At 39.3% G+C, this 15,600-nt stretch overlaps 1 protein-coding gene and 1 pseudogene across 7 annotated transcripts in view; one reads left to right on the forward strand and one right to left on the reverse strand.

The window, feature by feature from the left end:
• The window catches only part of ULK2 (unc-51 like autophagy activating kinase 2), a 117,370-nt gene that overhangs the window by 17,258 nt on the left and 84,512 nt on the right, over positions 1 to 15,600 (reverse strand). For all 7 annotated transcript variants that reach the window (XM_039476022.2, XM_074388276.1, XM_039476023.2 and 4 more), the window contains 5 exons: positions 14,911 to 15,056; positions 12,454 to 12,534; positions 10,672 to 10,958; positions 9,801 to 9,988; positions 9,330 to 9,433 (listed from right to left, as the gene is read on the reverse strand). In XM_039476022.2, the coding sequence (XP_039331956.1) occupies positions 9,330 to 9,433; positions 9,801 to 9,988; positions 10,672 to 10,958; positions 12,454 to 12,534; positions 14,911 to 15,056 (806 nt within the window). The remainder of the gene's footprint in view (positions 1 to 9,329; positions 9,434 to 9,800; positions 9,989 to 10,671; positions 10,959 to 12,453; positions 12,535 to 14,910; positions 15,057 to 15,600) is intronic.
• On the forward strand, positions 6,546 to 7,693 carry LOC120360090 (hsc70-interacting protein pseudogene; annotated as a pseudogene).

Below are 15,600 nucleotides of genomic sequence, written 5' to 3' on the forward strand. Positions count from 1 at the left end.
GGTTCCAGTGGTGGTGGCCACAGGGGTGTTTGCATCACCCCACCCCCACCTCCAAGCAGCTCAGCATAGAGAGATGTGCCATTAGTTGTTCACTTTTTTTTTAAATAAAAAGTTAAGGAAGAGAACAAGAATCTCTACCTGGTAATCCACAGAATTCTTCTGGATCTTATCCAAGTCTACAAGTCTGCAAGAACTACAGCATTATCGGGCTTGGAGCCCAAGCCCTGAGAGTCTTCCCAAGAAGGACGGGTACATATTGCAAAGCCCAGATTGTGAAAACAACAATAAATACCTAAAATGACAATGCCCAGACACTGACACAAATCTACATCAAGACCAGCCAGGAAAACATGAGCTTACCAAGTGGACTAAATAAGGCACCAAGGACCAATCATGGAGAAACAGATATATATATAACCTTTCAGACAGAGAATTCAAAATAGTGTTTTGAGGAAACTCAAGGAAATTCAAGATAACATACAGAAGAAATTCAGAATTCTATCAGATAAATTTATCAAGAATTAAATTCTAGAGGTGAAAATTGCAATTGACATACTGAAGAATGCACTGGAGTCTATTAATAGCAGAATGGATCAAGCAGAAGAAAGAATTAGTGAGCTATGAAAATAGGCTATTTAGGCCGGGCGCGGTGGCTCAAGCCTGTAATCCCAGCACTTTGGGAGGCCGAGGCGGGTGGATCACGAGGTTGAGAGATCGAGACCATCCTGGTCAACATGGTGAAACCCCGTCTCTACTAAAGGTGCAAAAAATTAGCTGGGCATGGTGGCACGTGCCTGTAATCCCAGCTACTCAGGAGGCTGAGGCAGGAGAATTGCCTGAACCCAGGAGGCGGAGGTTGCGGTGAGCCGAGATCGCGCCATTGCACTCCAGCCTGGGCAACAAGAGCGAAACTCCGTCTCAAAAAAAAAAAAAAAAGAAAAAGAAAATAGGCTATTTAAAAATGCGAAGGAAACAAAAGAAAAAAATTTTAAAAATGAAGCAAGCCTACAACATCTAAAAAATAGCCACAAAATGACAAATCTAAGGGTTATTGGCCCTTAGCAGAAAGATTAATGACCCAATCAAAAATCATAACTACACCAACATTTCAAAACATAAACAATATAAAAACACATAAAGGAAACAACAGAAAGTTAAGAAGCAAGGAGAAAAAAGAGTATTTTTAGTTTTCTTATTGCTTGTTTATGTAATCAGTGTTTTCATCACTTTACAATAATGGACAGGACCTGGCATGGTGGCTCATGCCTGTAATCCCAGCACTGTGGGAGGCCAAGACAGTCTTATCACCTGAGGTCAGGAGGAGTTCAAGACTAGCCTGGCCAATGTGGTAAGACCCCATCTCTACTAAAAATACAAAAATTAGCCGGATGTGGTGGCAGGCTCCCGTAATACCAGCTACTCGGGAGGGTAAGGCAGGAGAATCGCTTGAACTCAGGAGGCAGAGGTTATAGTGAGCCAAGATCATCACACCATTGCACTCCAGCCTGGGTGACAAGAGCAAAACTCCATCTCAAAAACAAAAAAATAAAATAAAATAGTGGATATTTTCAAGCTTCATGGTAACCTCAAATAAAAAAACATACATGAGACACACAAAAAATAGAAAGCAAGAAAATCAATTATGCCACCAGAGAAAATCACCTTCACTAAAAGCAAGGAGGAGGCAGAGAGGGAATAAAGGAAAAGAAGACCAGAAAACAAATAGCAAAATGGCAGGATTAAGTACTTACTTACCAATAAAAACATTGAATATAAGCAAACTAAACTCCTCAATAGAGAGTTAAAAGACACTGAGCAGTTGAATGGATTAAAAAAACAAGCCCCACCTATCTGATGCCTATAAGAAACATACTTCACCTATAGGGAAACACACAGACTGATAATAAAGTGATGGAAACTGATAATAAAGTGATGGAAAAGATATTCCATGCAATGGAAACTTAAAAAGAGCAGGAATAGCTATGCTTACATCAGATAAAATAGATTTCAAGACAAAAATCATAAAAAGAGACAGAAGTCATTATGTAATGATAAAGGGGTCAATTCAGCAGAAGGATATGACAACTGTAGATATATATGTACCCAACACTGGAGCACACAGATATAAAAAGCAAATATTATTAGAACTAAAAACAGAGACAGACCCCAATACAATAACAGCAGGAAACTTCAGCGACCCACTTTTACCCTTGGACAGATCATCCAGACAGAAAATCAACAAAGAAACATCAGGCTTAATCTGCACTATAAAACCTAATTTATATTTACAGAAAATTTCACCCAATGGCTGCAGAATATACATTGTTCTCAGCACATAGATCATTCTCAAGGATAGACCATATGTTAGGTCACAAAACAAGTCATAAAACATTAAAAACAACAACAATGGCTGGGTATAGTGGCTCATGCCTATAGTCACAGCACTATGGGAGGCCGAGGCAGGCAGATCACTTGAGGCCGAGAGTTCGACACCAGCCTGGCCAACATGGCAAAACCCTGTCTCTACTAAAATTACAAAAATGAGGTGGGTGCGGGGGCTCACACCTGTAATCCCAGCACTTTGGGAGTCCAAGGCAGGCGAATCACATGAGGTCAGGAGTTCCAGACCAGCCTGATCAACATGGTGAAACCCCGTATCTACTAAAAATACAAAAACTAGCCAGGTGTGGTGACGCATGCCTGTGGTCCTAGCTACTTGAGAGGCTGAGGAAGGAGAATCACTTGAACCCAGGAGGAGGAGGTTGCAGTGAGCCAAAGAGTGCACAACTGTACTTCAGCCTAGGCAACAGAGATAAACTCCATCTAAAAAGAAAAAAAAATTAGCCAAGCCTGGTGGTACACACCTGTAATCCCAGCTACAAGGGAAACTGAGGCAAAAGAATCACTTGAATCTGGGAGGTGGAGATTGCAGTGCACTATGATCATGCCACTGCACTCCAGCAACACCCTGTTTCAAAAAAAAAGAAATCAACACCCTGTTTCCGAAAAAAAGAAATTAAAAAAATTGAAATAGCATCAGGCCTTCTCTGACCACCATGAAATAAAATTAGAAATTACTAACAAGGTATTTTGGAAACTATACAAATATATGAAAATTAAACAATATGCTCCTGAATGACCAGTGAGTCAATGAAGAAATTAAGAAGGAAATTGTTTCTTGAAGTAAATGATAATGGAAACACAACATACCAAAACCTATGGGATTACAATGAAAGCAGTACTAAGAGCGAAATTTATAGCTGTAAGTGCCTATACATCAAAAAAGAAGAAATCTTCAAGTAACCTAACAATGCATCCTAAAGAACTAGAAAAGCAAGAGCAAACCAGGCCTAAAATTACTGGAAAAAAAGAAATAATAAAGATCAGAGAACAATTAAACAAAACTGAAACCAAGAAAATAATACAAAAGATCAAGGAAATGAAAGGTTGGTTTATTGAAAAGATAAATAAAATTGACAAACTTTGCCAGACAAACTAAGAGAAAAGGAAACAAGACCCCAAAGCCGTCATGAATGGATTAATGCCATTATGAAAGAGCTTGAGGTTAAAGGGCAAGCCCTCTCCTGCCCTTCTGCCTTCCACTATGTGATGACGCAGCAGGAAGACCCTCACCAGATCAAGTGCCTTGATCTTGGACTTGCAGCCTCCAGAATGGTAAAAAAGTAAATTTCTGTTCATTATAAATTACACAGTCTCAGATATTCTGTTATAGCAGCACGAAATGGACTGAGACAGATTTCAATACTCACTAAATTGATCTACAGATTTAATGCAATCTCCAAAAAAACCCAGCCAGTCTCTCTACAGAAACTGACAAGATAATGCTAAAATTCATATGGAAATTCAAGGCACCCATAATAACCAAAACAATCTTGAAAAGAAATAGAAAAGAAAAACTCATGTGTCCTGATTTCAAAACTTAAGACATGGCTATAATAATCTAGGCGTATCAGCATAAACTGACATATAGATCAATGAAATAGTTAAGAGTCCAGAAATAAACATATTTATGGTTCTATTAGTTTGTTTTCATATTGCTATAAAGAACTGCCCAAGACTGGGAAATTTATAAAGGAAAGAGGTTTGACTCACAATTAAGCATGGCTGCGGAGGCTCAGGAAACTTACAATTATGGCAGAAGGCAAAGCAGGAGCAAGGCAGTTTCTTGTCAAGGAAGCAGGAAGGAGAAGTGCTAAGCGAAGTGGGGAAGAGCCCCTTATAAAACCATCATCTCTCGTAAGAACTCACTATCACGAGAACACCACAGGGGAAACTGCACCCATGATTCAATTCCCTCCACCTGGTCTCTCCCTTGACACATGGAAATTATGGAAATTACAATTCAAGATGAGATTTGGGTGGGGACACAAAACCTAACCATATTGATGGTCAACCGATTTTTGACAAGGCTAGTAAAACAACACGACAGGGAAAGTATAGTCTTCAATGGTGCTGGGACCACTGAATAGCCCATCCAAAAGAATAGAGCTGGATCCCTTCACCACATCATCCATATGAATTAAATCAAACTGTACCACAGACGTTAAGTGTAAGAGCCCCACATCTTGCACTTATAAAATTAGAATTATGAAACTACTGGTAGAAAATACAGAGTTAGGCAAGATCCAAATGCAATTTAAGGAGTACACAGGGAAACCCAAAAACAACAGGATAAACCAAAACAAGGATACCAGAGAAAATTTTAGCCTCTGATACATACAGCTACAGCAAACACTAAATAAAGCTTAACTCACAGCCAGATTAAAACAACAACAACAAAAAACACCTCATAATAAAGGTCTATTTAACTCAGTTTTTTTTTTTTTTGAGACGGAGTTTCGCTCGTTACCCATGCTGGAGTGCAATGGCACGATCTCGGCTCACCGCAACCTCCGCCTCCTGGGTTCAAGCAATTCTCCTGCCTCAGCCTCCTGAGTAGCTGGGATTACAGGCACATACCTCCATGCCCAGCTAATGTTTTTTATTTTTAGTAGAGATGGGGTTTCACCATGTTGACCAGGATGGTCTCGATCTCTCGACCTCGTAATCTGCCCGCCTCAGCCTCCCAAAGTGCTGGGATTACAGGCTTGAGCCACCGCGCCCGGCTTATTTAACTCAGTTTTTAAACAAAATACATTATATCCAGCCTCAATTAAAAGGCATGCTAAAAGACAAAAATACAGTTTGAAAAGAGAGAGCAAGTCGAACATCCGAACCAGACCTACATATGGCAGAGATACTGGAATTATTTAATATGACAATGGGAATTTAAATAATGATGATTAATATACTAAGGGCTCAAATGGAAAAAGTGGACAACATGCAAGAACAGACAGGTAATAAAGACAGAAAGATAAAAACTCAGAAAGAAAGAGCCAAAAACAAATGCTAAAATTCAAAATCACAGTAACAGAAATGAAGAATGCCTTTGACGGGCTCATCGGTAGACTGGACTTTACCAAGAAAAAAATCAGTGAGACTGAAGAAACATCAGTATCTTCCTGAAACTTCCTGAACTAAAAAGCTAACAGAAAGAAGAACGAAAAGAAGAAAAAAAAAAGAACGGATTATCTAAGACCAGTGGAGCCAGTGCCTGGCTAGCTCAGTCAGTAGAATAGGAGACTCTTAAGAACAATGGGCCAACTACAAGAGTGAAACATACACTTAATGGGCATACCAGGAGAAGGAGAGAAAGAAACAGAAGAAACATTCGAAGTAGTAATGGCTGAAAAACTTCCAAAATTAATGACAGAACCAAACTATGGACCTAGGAAACACAAAACACCACGCAGAATGAATATGAAAAAATCTACACCTAAGCATATCATATTAAAACTTTGGAGAATCAAAGACAAAGAGAAAATCTTGAAAGAAGCCAAATAAAAAAACATACCTCACCTATAGAGAACAAAGGTAAGAATTACATCAGACTTATCTTTAGAAACTATGCAGGGAAGAAGAGACTACAGTGAAATATTAAATCCTATAGTATTCTCTTTGGATTAGAAACCATGATGCTGGCTCAGATATTTCCTCCTTTGGATGCTCATAGGGAGAATTAAAAAATCATAGAGGAAAAAAAAAAGAAAGATTACAACAGTGATTCTCAAATTTGAGTGCCCACAATAATCATCTGCACATACTGATTCCTAAAAACAACCCCCAGAAAATTTAAGCAAGTCTAGAATATGGAATTAGAGTCTAGAATCTGCATTTTGTTTTTTGACACACAGTTTAAGAAATCTAGCTATGGGTGGTTATGAACATATAGTCTCTGGAACAACTGTGAAAGGTTCAGGGGTCTCAGTGACCTATGGGTCTTTATAAAATCTAGTTACTATAAAAGTAAATGCACAGGAGTACATGTAGGTTTAGGCTAATTTTGACCAGTATTATCCTACTGATAACAAAAAAAATCTTGGTCAAAAGTCCTTCTGCTGCCCCTTCTGCACGGTCACACCGAGCCAGTGCCTTGGCCTGGAAGTGGGCCACAGACCCTTAGCTTCGCCCACCACCTCCCAACCATGGACCCCCGCAAAGTGAACGAGCTTCGGGCCTTTGTGAAGATGTGTAAGCAGGATCCAAGCCTTCTGCACACAGAGGAAATGCGCTTCCTGAGGGAGTGGGTGGAGAGTATGGGAGGTAAAATAACCACCTGCTACTCAGAAAGCTAAATCAGAAGAAAATACCAAGGAAGAAAAACCTGATAGTAAGAAGGTAGAGGAAGACTTAAAGGCAGATGAACCGTCAAGTGAGGAAAGTGATCTAGAAATTGATAATGAAGGTGTGATTGAACCAGACACTGACACCCCTCAAGAAATGCGAGATGAAAATACAGAGATAACAGAGGAGATGATAGATCAGGCAAATGATAAGAAAGTGTCTGCTATTGAAGCCCTAAATGACGGTGAATTGCAGAAAGCCATTGACTTATTCACAGATGCCATCAAGCTGAATCCTCGCTTGGCCATTTTGTATGCCAAGAGGGCCAGTGTCTTCGTGAAATTACAGAAGCCAAATGCTGCCATCCGAGACTGTGACAGAGCCATTGAAATAAATCCTGATTCAGCTCAGCCTTACAAGTGGCGAGGGAAAGCACACAGACTTCTAGGCCACTGGGAAGAAGCAGCCCATGATCTTGCCCTTGCCTGTAAACTGGATTATGATGAAGATGCGAGTGCAATGCTGAAAGAAGTTCAACCTAGGGCACAGAAAATTGCAGAACATCGGAGAAAGTATGAGCGAAAACGTGAAGAGCGAGAGATCAAAGAAAGAATAGAAAGAGTTAAGAAGGTTCGAGAGGAGCATGAGAGAGCCCAGAGGGAGGAAGAAACCAGACGACAGTCAGGAGCTCGGTATGGCTCTTTTCCAGATGGCTTTCCTCGGGGAATACCTGGTGGTTTTCCCGGAGGAATGCCTGGAATGGGAGGGGGCATGCCTGGAATGGCCGGAATGCCAGGACTCAATGAAATTCTTAGTGATCCAGAGGTTCTTGCAGCCATGCAGGATCCAGAAGTTACGGTGGCCTTCCAGGATGTGGCTCAGAACCCAGCAAATATGTCAAAATACCAGAGCAACCCAAAGGTTATGAATCTTATCAGCAAATTGTCAGCCAAATTTGGAGGTCAAGCATAATGCCCTTCTGATAAATAAAGCCTTTGCTGAAGGAAAAGCAACCTAGATCACCTTATGGATGTCACAATAATACAAACCAGTGTACCTCTGACCTTCTCATCAAGAGAGCTGGGGTACTTTGAAGATAATCCTTACTCCTCTCCCCCAAATGCAGCTGAAGCATTTTACAGTGGTTTGCCATTAGGGTATTCATTCAGATAATTTTTTCCTACTAGGAATTACAAACTTTAAACACTTTTTAACTTTAAAAATATTTAAAACAAATTTAAAGGGTCTGTTAATTCTTATATTTTTCTTTATTAATCACTTTGGATTTTTTTTCTTTGAATTATTGGGCAGGAAAGATACTGAATGTATAGAAGATTTTTGCTCTAATTTGAGTGAAATACAAGTTTATTACTGTGAGGCAGACATAACTCATTTGAGGATAAAGTTTGTGTTGGATATGTGGTTCCTGAAGCATTTTGATTTGTCTTTTTAAATGCTTTATCTTTTTCTTTAAAGATTTATTTCAATAAAACTAATTGGGACCACCAGTATTTCAGTAGGACCTGGGTAGAGACTGGAAGTACTTGACAGGTCAGCAGCAATCTTGCTGTGTTTTATATCACGTGCATCCTTGGGCAGGTTGTCCTTAAATCTTACTTACACTGTGGTGAAGGGATGATTTTTTGTAATGTTGCAGTAGAGTTGGAGTACTTAGTTCTGTTCTTGTCCTAGTGTATCTAATAAATGTATCATATTATTTCCACACAAGGGAAATAAGGGAGTACTTTTCTTTTTATATTTCTATGCTTAAAATTCTCTTTCCTAGTCAAAAAATGCCGAACTCTGTGTCTGCTTTCTGCTTGTTAAGGTTTTTCTCCCTGACTTTTCTTGGGCTAAAGACAGGCTTTTTCCACCAGTATCATCACTGCTATCATCATTAACAGCATAATTATGCAAGCATATTTAATGCTGAGTTTAATTTAATATGTAATACATATGGTAATTGTAGGGTAATACCCACAACAACTGTAGTTTCTTACTTGGCCATGAGAATGCTTATTTAAGTTCCACTCTGGCAAAATCTTGTCATATCAAAAGACGTTGGAAAGAGGGATTCCCTTTGGTGTTTGGTCTTCTACTTAGAAAATACCTATTGCAGTTAGAGTTTATCTTGTAGTATTCATCTTTGTATTTTGAAGATAAGGTTTGAATTAAATTGATACACACAGAGGGGAACCCATTTTTTTGATCCAATGTAAATTATACATGACATAATCCACAGTTACTCATTGTGGAATTGTTGAGACTATGAAAGACTCATTGTCTTTGTATTCAGCCCTTCCTTAAATAGTGTAACAATACCCCCACCTCTGCTTGCTTGCTTTCCCTTCCCTCCAATGATAAAGAAAATGAGAAATAAAATTAAAAAAAAAAAAAAAAAAGTCCTTCTGTTAACAACTCATAGGCTGCTGCTCATCAAGATACTGAATAAGCCCCTGCTTTGAATGGGCTACTAAGATGGAAGTTGAGAGGATAGAGATGATGTCCAGAACTGTAAAATAATACATTTGTGTTGTTTTATGCCACCAAACATGTGGGGATTTGTTACAAGAAAGAAAGCAAGCAGTAAGAAACTAATGCATATGCTAGCAAATTACCTGCCTAAAAAGAAACATTTTTCTTACCTATATCCATTGGTCGTTCTGTATTTAAACTGTCCGTGCTGCCCTGGTGTCCACCTATAGGAGTCTTTCCTTGTTGATCTGATAACTTTCCAGTACTGACAGATCTAAAAAGAATGGTTATGTTTTTAATAAAGGAAAAGTACACTTTTTTTTTTGTTCCTCGCTGGAATACTTTTTTAAAAACTAGAAGGATTACTAGGAAGTCAGAGAATGAGGAAACAGTAAATAGATAGCAAACAATTCAGAATAGAGACTAAACTTCGATAATAAAAATAAAGGAGAGAAATAGAATATTCAAGAAGTTCAGGAAGAACTAAGTATTACACAGTTACAGGAAGCATCTGTGGTTTTCTAAGATTCTATATTAAAAACGATACGGCATGACTCAGCCACTACTCTAATGCAGTCTCATATATCTGTTTTACTATTACAGTTTTCATGTTTAAGGCTAGAATGGAAACAGTATTTTACCTGCCAAACACTGCCTTGCTCTGCTGCTCGGCCCGCTGCCTCTCACTTCCTTGCACTAAGAGGCAATGGACACATTCCCGTGGCTCATTCCCATCTTTGGATTGTTCTTCTGTAGGCCCATGATGAGTAACCAGGGCTAACAGGTTGGAAGATGCTTGTGTTTTAGGGATTTTGAAAGGAGCTGTGGTCTAAAGAGACAAATATATGTAAGCTAGTTAATATGATGCATGAGTTATTCAGTACTGGCAGGCTTGTGTGACCCAGTAGTCAGGAGTATAGACTCTGGAGTCAGTCAAACCTGGATTCAAACACTGGCAGCCCTACTTGCAGCTTGTATGACCTTGTACAGTTCATTTAAACTCTCTAAGCCTCAATTTCCTTTTTTCAGGATCAAATGGGATCATACACAAAAAGCATTCTACAAGTATGCTTTGGCACACATAAGTGTGCCAGGGAAGTGGTCATTAAATTACAGCTATTCTTGGGCGGGCGTGGTGGCTCACGCCTGTAATCGCAGCATTTTGGGGGGTTGAGGCAGGCGGATCACTCAAGGCCAGGAGTTCAAGACCAGTCTGGCCAACATGGTGAAATCCTGTCTCTACTAAAATATAAAAAAAAATTAGCGGGGCATGGTGGCACATGCCTGTAATCCCAGCTATTAAGGAGGCTGAGGTACCAGAATCATTTGAACCTGGGAGGTGGGGTTGTAGTGAGCTGAGATTGTGCCACTGCTCTCCAGCCTGGAGGACAGAGCAAGACTCTGTCTCAAAAAATAAAATAAAATAAAATAACTTATAGCTATTCTTATCATGAATCCTTACCATAAATACTATACCAGTTCCTGACCTACGAAAGTGTTTAATAAACACACCTTAGTTGGAGAACCAATGATTGTTGGCAAAGGAGTTTTAAAGAACCAGTCAGAACTCCGTGGAGAGGACCCCATGTGCTTGGTGGGAGAAGTTCCAAGGCTGCCAGGCCGACTGGGCTGAGGTGAGTAGCTGTATCCGGCCCCAGCATGGGATGGGCACACAGGGTCAGAGTGCTGTTTTCTGAGCTTCTGCTTGTTCTGATAGATGTCAGTGAGGGTGGGGGCGCTCTGCAGTCTAGCACCCAATAAGAGAGACTGTGGTGACTGAGCTTGTGGCACTGGAGAACCTAACAAGAAAACAAATGTAACATTAACCCAAAGTGAAGAAGTGCAGTGCAAAAACTTAAAAATTAAGAAGACAATTTTTAAATGAGAATTCTGATAAATATCTTATTTTGTATAAGATATTCTAAAAGTTATTTACTTGGTAAGAGACTATTTTTCTGTCATCCTTTGCAAAACAAGTCCATTGTTCATATTCTCAGGAGATAGAATTTAATGATTATGGGTTATTAGCTGTTTTTAATCAGTAGCTATCAAATAACTCAGATTAACACAAGGTCTGGTTAGCGTCAAAGAGAACAATATCATTAATGAAATTAATGAATACAACAAAAACCTCCATTGAACAGAATGATTTTTACTCTATACGAATAATACATACTTCGGTAAATAAATATAATTATTCTCTTTTCTCACATAGCAACTAAAAGAAACTTCAAACTAATCCAAAATAACTCCCTATACCAAAAAAAAAAAAAAAAAAAAAAAAAAAAACATATATAATGTGTAGGAAAGAAGATGAAAAGATAATAGACCTTTCCTAGATTTTACTTTGTGTAAAAATAACAAGCATTTGGCTTCTCTGTACTTTGTCCATTAAATTACACACTTAAAACCTAAAGCACCCATATTCTCACAAAGACAGCGCTTGCCCACAGATATCCCTGCCTCTTCAGGGGACACCACATCAAGAGCCTAGGAGATAAGGTCCCCTTTTCCCCACTACAAACACTGTTGTTGCCAACCCAAGGTCCACTAATCCTTGACTCCAATTGCACACTCTTTGGAGTTTCTTAGAAGCCAAACTATCAAGAAAAACATTAAAGGCATGCAAATATTCTTAGTGACCTAACCATCATTCTTCTAAAAACAGAAACCAATAGAAGCTTTGCTATTGACTACTACTGGCTTCATCTCATTCCAAACCTGATATTTAATTTTTCTGCCCTTTGTAAAAATAAATTTTAGTTAAAATCTTATGGTCTGAAGAAAATTATTTAAGCTTCATTAAAGAGTGCTCTTCTAAGTAACACAGGAGTCCTTTAACTCAGCAACTCCTCAAATATCCATACAATAGAATTTGACTTATAAAATCGTGACTTATACATATCTTTTCAGGCATATATATATTATATAATTTTTAAAAATTTATATTATTTTATCCGATGCTGACTCATGGCTCTTACCAAAAATGGTATTAATAAGCAATATTAAAGTAATGAAATGTCATTTCATAAATAATTTTCATTATCTATGTGAAAACTTAACTAAGTTATTTAATTCCTAAGACTTACTTTCATTAAGGAATCTCATATCCAAAAGGAGGTATTAGATTAGCTACATGACATGTTAAATCACATTAGACCAAGATTCTAAAAATCAGGATAGCACAGGAGATATTTCATATCAATTCTGTTCTTTGAAAAGGCTAGAAAAACACAACTCAAATCCATTTATAATACAATTTTAATTATTAATATACCAAATACATTCTCCTACCTGAGGAGTTTCTACTCCTGGAGTCATGGCCCTGAGGATGCCCACAGCAGCACTGACTGAATTGCTCAGGAATGGTACCAACTAAAAAAAAAAAAAAAAAAAAAAAAAAAGATAAAGGAAGAAAAAAATGATTCAAAACCAATAAAAGACAGCAACGGGGAACACATGCACAAATCACACAAATTACTGATTAGAAAATTTTAAGTAGCAAAGGTTTAGTTCAACCAACATTTACTGGATGACCAATCTGCTGGGTGCTGCACACTAATATAAAAAGTATCATATAATCTGCCTTGAAACAAGAACAAAGGGTGTGGGGGAAGCCACAGAAACAAACAAATGCTCCTCAGAGGTGTGGCCCCAAGACAGACAAATACAAAGCGTTTGTACAAAGTGTCCAGGCTTGTGGAGCTGCAGGGCACAGCTAACTGACAACCCCCACTGCAGTCCCTCTACCACACTGGTGCCAAGACCAGGTTTCCCCAGGGCTGCAACCAGCCACTGACTGCCTATGGTGGGGCAGTCATTCAGGCTTGTTGAAGGTAGTCAGGGAATTCCTCTCAGAAGACAACCCAGTGGTTGGCACTACTCCTTCAGTCTGGCTGACACCTTCTTAGAACGACACCACCATCTGAGACTCCTCCTGGCTTGTTCTTCCTCTTTCCTGCCCTCCTTTTCCAGGTGTTGGACCTATGTCTTTGTCCGAGGCCCCTCCCCACTTCCTCCTGCTCCTCCCCTTCATCCTTCAAGGGAGTTTTCCCCAAGTTACTCTCTTGCATATCTATATGTTCTATGGATCCATTTCTCTGAGAACCAAAACTAACACAGAGAGAGAGCTGAGGAAGGCTTTAGGGAGTTTAATTTTCTAATTTTTTTTTAATTTTTAATTTTTATTTTTAAAAAGAGATGGGGTTTCACCATCTTGGCCAGGCTGGTCTCAAACTCCTGACCTCGTGATGCACCCGCCTCGGCCTCCCAAAGTGCTGGGATTATAGGCATTAGCCACCACGCCCAGCCTTCAAGGAGTTTAAGCAGATGAGAAACATATGTATGTCTGTATCAGGAGGACTCATTCCAAGGGATCAGGCAGCGGGCAGAGATCAGATCCTTAGGAAGGGCTTTATCCTTGCGTGCAAGGATGAGATTTGGACTTTGTCTTTGGAGACCTTGAAGTACCTCAGGGGTTGCTGCAGGGGTGAGAAAGGGCCAAAATTTTATTCAAAGATTTTTCATCTAAAAACAGCTCTGAAACTGTAACAACCGGTAATGTGGCAATTTAAACTTTTTTCTTTTTTTAACACTATCATTGTGTGTTTTGTCTTGTTTTAAATAGGGCTCCTGATGAAAGCCCTTCTCTTTCTGTCTCTGGAGACTACTTCCTATTCCATCTTAGTCTTACTTCAGCAGCTCTGACTGAAGATGGGGCCCTCTCCTCTCAGTTATTTTTTTGCAGTTTTGAGATCTGCCACCCCCAGGCCCTGTCTGTACCACCTGTTCTTTCCTACCACCTCAATGCTGCCTCTCACACAGCTGCTGCAGTCTCAGTGGCTTTGGCTCTCTTACATGTATTTCTGGAGTCTGAGCTTTTATTTTTGTCTCTTGGTTTCACTGAAGATATGGTACATGGTTTGTTTTTCCTTTAGGTAGCGTTTTTGTTGTTGCTGGCGTTTTGTTTGTATTGGCATTCTCCTTATTACAATACCAGGGGAAGTGAGAAGATCTGTAATGAAGTTGCCACCACATGCCTCCTGGGACTAGAAGGTTTCTGGTCATTGTGACCCAGAGCTGCTATACAGTAATCCTTACAAGTATGAGTGTTAAGTAGAAAAGGCATGTTACACTTTAGCCAAGGATTTCTGACTTTGCATTTAGAGCCCAATTCCAAAGGAGATGCTTTTTATACATAAGGTACACCTATATTATTGTATTTCCAGTAGAGATCCTAAGAGATTTATACAGAGACTCTCAAAAAGAAGTTGGGGCTGGGCGCAGTGGCTCATGCCTATAATCCCAGCACTTTGGAAGGCCAAGGCAAGTGGATTGCTTGAGCTCAGGAACTCAAGCCCAGCCTAAGCAACATAGTGAAACTCTGTCTCCACAAAAATTTAAAAAATTAGCTGGGTGTGGTGGCATGCACCTGTAGTTCCAGCTACTTGGGAGGCTGAGATGGAAAGATCCTTTGAACCTGGGAGGCAGAGGCTGCAGCAAGCCGAGATCATGGCCCTGCACTCCAGTCTAGGCGACAGAATGAGACTTTGTCTCAAATAAAGAAAGAAAAAGACAAAAATAAAGAAAAGAGGCAGCTGAGATTGGGGTAAAAATGGAGGGATGGGGTACAGCCTTTAAGTAGCTAAGAATCACTGCCATCATGAGCCAACGTTCCTAAAAGAGAATGTCTCATGTCAGATTTATTACAGTGAAAAAAAAGGTTGAAAATTGTTTCTAAACTCTCCTTACCCAAAGGGGAAGGTGAGTAAGGCCTAGAAGATCCAGTAGAGAGTCTTCGTCCAACTGTCTGTGCTGTGTCTGCTGGCACCGGGGAGCAGGATCCCAGCCTGAGGAAGCCCATGGGGCTGGTGTTGGACCTTCGTACCACTGCAGATCTGAAAAGTAAATTATTCCCTTTATGAAACGTTCTAGAACTCTCTCTTTAGTCACGCATTTTCTGAAACTTCCTAACAATATACCATGGAGTAGTTTTCAAAAAATATGTAATACAGTCACATGGAACAATTATAAGATGCATAAAATTAGACAGAGTGAGGTATCCCTCTCATTTTTCTATTCTACCTGCCTAATTCCCAACACTTCCTCAATTCTATTCAAAAGGTTACCATAATTCTTAATTTACAGTGTATCCTCCCAGAGTTCCTTAATGCATAAACAAAACAAACTAAATATATATTCTTATTCTCACCACGTTTTAACACCAAGGGTGATACACTGCACACCAATCATTTTTGGATCTTTTTGGTCTGAGGTCCCCTTTATACTCTTAAAAATTACTCAAAACCCCAGAGAGCTCGGTTTATGTAACTTATATCTATTGATATTTACTGCATTCGCAATTAAGCTGAGAAATTTTAAGATTAACTCATTAATAAGCTTATTCCACAAAAGATTATGAAAAATAAGCATATTTTCCAA

Source organism: Saimiri boliviensis, chromosome 17, assembly GCF_048565385.1.
Source record: "Saimiri boliviensis isolate mSaiBol1 chromosome 17, mSaiBol1.pri, whole genome shotgun sequence".
In the NCBI taxonomy this organism is placed as follows: Eukaryota; Metazoa; Chordata; class Mammalia; order Primates; family Cebidae; genus Saimiri; species Saimiri boliviensis.